Raw genomic sequence first — 4,979 nt, 5'->3', positions numbered from 1 at the left:
TTAAGTTCGATTAAGATTGAGTTCTGTTCACTTTCAGGGGTATTAACTTTGAGTTTTGACAAGTTTGTTTTTGCTATGTTGTGCTCATTTGAAGAACACAAGTTTTTGCTGCCAAAGTCTTGAACAAAAGCTGAATTTTGTTACAGTGTTGCCTAAGATAGTGTTTGTGTGTATGTGTGAATATTGCAGGCCTGCTGAAAGTGTTGTTTGCTTTTGAGTGTTTTAATGTGTAGATGAAACCTGTAACTGCTGAAAGTGTGGTTTTTGATTTTGAGAGTTTTGATGTGTGAATGAAACTTAAGAGCAAAGTTCTACTGAATAGTTAAGTTTCCTGTTAAATGCCTTTGGTTAAGTATAAATTCTGTTAAAATTAAGTATTATTAGATGCAAATTTTAATAAGTTTTAAATTCTGTTAAGGTTAAAATTCTGTTAAGTTTTAAATTCTGTTAGAGTTAAGTTGTTAAAGTGATATCAACTTTGAATTCCATTATAGTTAAGCCCTATTTGTTAGTTTTAAATCAAATTTATTAAGATCAAGCTTTATTCATTTTCAGTGATATTAATTTTAAGTTTTAAAATTGTTAGTTTATATTATGGCTCACAAAAGCCTTGCAGTTTCATCTTCCTTAGTTAAAGTCAAATGATAAGGTCCACTGTTTTCAAATATTTCAACTCACCTTATATAGTTATCTACCAAAGTGGTAACATGATAAAACACTCTCCTTATTGGTATTAATCAAAGCTTGTTTATAAGATGCTCTAAGAAAACCCTCCCAGTTAAGGTCTAGGCTCTGGCCAAACCTTAATCCTAACTGGTTGGGAAATATGCCACCAAACCCAGGTGTTTCTGCACCAAAAATGTAATCGAGTCACCTTGACTCGCTGATTTGGACTTGTGAAAGCTGAACCCTCTTCCAGGTAAACTTGGAATCCTTGCCTGGGAAAGGTTCTCCAAGCCCTGCCTGTGGAATGAGGTTCCCCAGCAATTGCAGTCCCTGGGAGATAGCAGAGTAGTTAAACAATTGGGGATGTATTTTCTTAAATAAGCTTATTGTTTCATTCCATTTATTGTTACGCCTCTGTGTCATTTTCATCTTCTTATTAAAAAAAACAAAAAAAACCCAAAAAAAAACCACATCTTGCCAAAAACAAAACGGGGGAAAATACCCCCACCACAAATGAGGATTACAATGTTTTGGTGCTGGAATGGTTAGCACCACCCCTTCAACCACGAAAAACGATTCAGGAAAACATAATTACAATGGCAAATCTTATCAAATGTGGCCGCCAAAGGATAAGGGAGATCCAAGGAACATCGCCAGGGGAAATACAAGTACCACTGAAGCTGGATGACCTGAACTGGTACTTACAAAATTCTATGGAACTTCAGGCAGCGTTGCTGGAAGAGGGAACGCTCATCAGTATCCGACCTCTCCAGCCTTCTACGCTGGCATGGATGTCTAATCACCGATGGCTAATAAAGCCATTGCGGTCATCCTCTCCGCTTTCAGGAGCAGTGACTGTTTATACAGATGCTGGCAAACGCTCCCGTAAAGCTGCTGCGACATGGATGGAGGAGAAGCAATGGCGACACAAAATTATTCCTGCAACATCGGAGGACTCTTTACAAACCTTGGAACTATCAGCAGTGGTCTGGGTCTTTACCAACTGGATAGACCAACCTGTTAACATCGTCACAGATTCTCTCTATGTCGCAGACATTGCTAACAGAATTAAGGAAGCAATGGTTAAGGATGTGCAAAAACGCCGACTAGCGGAACTATTGATGGTGCTTAAACGCACCATTGGCCAAAGGACTGACCCATATGCCATGTTGCATATAAGAAGTCAGAGGGCCTTGGAGAAGGCAATGCCAGAGCGGACCGATTGGTAGCGGTGGCGGAAGCTCCAGTATCTTCCTTTGAGAGGGCCCGCCACGCACACATGAACTTTCATCAAAATGCAAGGGGTCTCCATAAGGGTTTTGGGATTCCACTGGCAGAAGCCAGGGCCATAGTGTGGGCCTGCCCTATTTGTAGTTTTCATAACCAGGGTGTTGGTTTGGGTATGGGAGTGAACCCCAAGGGGTTACAAGCTAATGAGTTATGGCAGATGGATGTAACACATTTCCCTGAATTCGGTAGATTAAAATATGTCCATGTTTGCATTGACACATACAGCCACATGATATGGGCAACATTACAGCCCGGCGAAAGAGCCCGGGATGTTATAAAGCACCTTACTAGTTGCTTTGCCGTATTGGGCAAACCCAAAGCTATCAAAACAGACAATGGACCAGCTTATTGTAGTGCCTTGGTGAAAAAATACATGCAACTTTGGGATATAAAACATACTACGGGAATTCCTCACTCCCCAACAGGGCAGGCAATGGTAGAACGAGCAAATGCAACAATAAAGGGTTACCTGGCAAAACATAAGGAGGTCTCAGATAGTAGAGAAAGGCTTTCTAAAACCCTGTTTGTACTAAATCATCTGTGTATATTTGGAGATCAGGATTTACCACCTATCTTAATTCATCACAAGGGAGTGGCACAGCCACCGGTACCACGCATGAAGGTCCTATATAAGGACCCCAAAACAGGCATCTGGGAGGGTCCAGTAGAGGTCATATATTCTGGCAGAGGTTATTTTTGTGTATCTTCCTCCACAGGCCCCCTTTGGGTTCCTAGCCGCTGGGTGAAGCCTGCACTTGATCAACCTGGCACGGCTACAGGTGCCCCCGATACCGCCGATCGATGAAACACCACAACTGATCCGGCTTCTACATTGTGCTCTTGATCCTATCTTGCGGCGAGCTGGGGTTCCAGTCGAGCGTTGGCAAACTTTATTAGAATTAAGAGATATTATAAATAGATTAGGCTCTGTACCCCCTTACCTGAATAGATACCCTTGTAGAAATTGTGCTAAGCTGTGGTGTCAGGCATGGTTACTTATTAAGTGTGGTATTTGTAAGAAACGGTGGTGGGTCCATCAAGAAGTGCATAATACTTGTTGCTTGGCTTGCATTAATACATGCATAACTCAAATTGATTTTGCCCATAACAGGCTGCAACGAGCTTTAGCCGCATTTACAGGGCTGCCTGATTGGCAAGGTTTGCAATTATTTGAATCTGAAGAGCAAAAATTTATAGCCTGGTTATGTTGGGAGGCCCAAGATGCAGTAAATTGGGCAACATCAAACTCTGGGTCTCAAATTTTGAGAGCAGTGTGCACCGATTGGGCTTTAGAAAGGATCCCAAAGTATTGGGTTATCAGAGAATATGAATGAGAACGCACTAAAAGGCGTTTTGCTCCTGTACATACTGTGCATGTTAGGGGTTGTTCTGGCAGATGCTACCGATGCAAACGCCAATAATCCCCTCCATTCAATTGAGCCCAGGAAAAATTTGTGGGTCACCTTGGCAAATCAAACACGTACTAGTGCTTTTTGCCTTGCGCTTGCATCAGCCACTGACCCTTTTCGCACATGCTTACTTGGTATCCCAGGCTTTGATAATACTAGCTTCGCACAGTTTTCAACTAACAACTGCTCACGAGCTGCCAATGTTAGCCATTGTACTGCTCTCTTGTTGTCGGGTCTTAATACCTCATTGCCATGGGATCCTCAGGAGTTGGATCTCTTGGGGAGCCGAGCTCTTAATGCAAGTGGCAATGAAACAGGCTGCATAACTTTTGGTAGCCCCATAGTGATTCCTAACAGCACCTGGTTGACTCCCCATACGGCAGAATATGCTAACATCTCTGCCCAATGTGGTCCACATGGAAGTTATGGCCGGGGCAGTGGTCATGTACAAATTTGGGCCAATGAAAGTGCCCTTGCCCTTCCATCAGGTGTATTTCTCATTTGTGGAGACCGTGCATGGCAGGGAGTCCTGAAAGGTGCTTATGGGGGACCATGTTATTTGGGCAAACTCACTTTACTTGCCATGAATAAAACCACTGCAGCCAATTTAATGCGGTCCAGAAAGAGACGCAGTCTTACTTTGGATGCAAACTGCAATGATGAAGTAGGCCTATGGAATAAACCGTCTCGGGTTTTTGCTTCCCTTTTACCACACGTGGGCACTGCACATGCATTAAAAACCATAGGGAGATTGGCCTGCTGGGTAAGCAAGCAGTCAAATGTTACTACAGAAATAATAGAAGAGCTATCCGCAGACATGGATAGCTTAAGGCATTCCATACTGCAGAATCGTGCTGCCATAGATTTTCTGCTGCTTGCTCAGGGGCACGGCTGTGACGAATTTGATGGTATGTGCTGTTTCAACCTTAGCAATCATGGTGAGTCAATACATAAACAACTTCAATGGCTTAAGGAGCATACAGCAAAGATAACAGTGCAAAAGGGCGATGGCCTATTCGGAATTCCATGGGGCGACTGGGGTATAACAGGATGGCTTCGCTATATCTTGCAAGTAGGATTAGTGATTTTACTTGTCCTTGTTGGCATAGCTGTTATTCTACCTTGTGCTTTGCAATGCTTGAAAAAATCATTATCACAGACGGTGAATCAGCTTTGGCTTGCACAAACGCCTAAAGAAAACAGGGGAATTGTGGAAAGCTGGCTTCTAGAGAAGGGACACGCAGACTTAGATAGATTGCTTCTTAACAAGCCGCTTCTTAACAATAGCCATATTCAGCCAACTATTAATTAGATACCTGCGTCCAATGAGCGATCTATGTCACCATAACCTTGGCTGCAACATAGAGGTGGTGGGAGCCGTCAAGAATGCGTTAATTGGTAACAAATATGCAAAAATCAGGCATTATAGATAAACATAGATACATGTTAAGGCAAGTAGCCAAACTTAGGGCGTGGAAGTATATAACCAATAATATTGTACGATTACAGAATATGCATGATCTAGTTAACTACACTATAAAACTGTATACTGTAAATCAATAAACTGAAGCTTGTAGTAAACCCATATTGGATTGTCAAGCCTCCGTTTCTCGG

At 42.4% G+C, this 4,979-nt stretch overlaps 1 protein-coding gene across 1 annotated transcript; it reads left to right on the top strand.

Annotated features, from left to right (window-relative positions):
• The first annotated feature begins 3,099 nt into the window (after positions 1–3,099).
• On the top strand, positions 3,100–4,678 carry LOC146425391 (syncytin-2-like). The gene has a single exon (XM_085041544.1). The coding sequence runs from the start codon at positions 3,283–3,285 to the stop codon at positions 4,675–4,677; it is 1,395 nt and encodes a 464-aa protein (XP_084897670.1). The 5' UTR covers positions 3,100–3,282; the 3' UTR covers position 4,678.
• The last annotated feature ends 301 nt before the right edge of the window (positions 4,679–4,979 follow it).

The sequence above is a fragment of the Lichenostomus cassidix genome, chromosome W (genome assembly GCF_008360975.1).
Source record: "Lichenostomus cassidix isolate B80296 chromosome W, HeHo_3.0, whole genome shotgun sequence".
Classification (NCBI taxonomy): domain Eukaryota; kingdom Metazoa; phylum Chordata; class Aves; order Passeriformes; family Meliphagidae; genus Lichenostomus; species Lichenostomus cassidix.
Note: the sequence above shows the minus strand (reverse complement) of the source record. Positions and strands in the feature narration are given on the sequence as shown.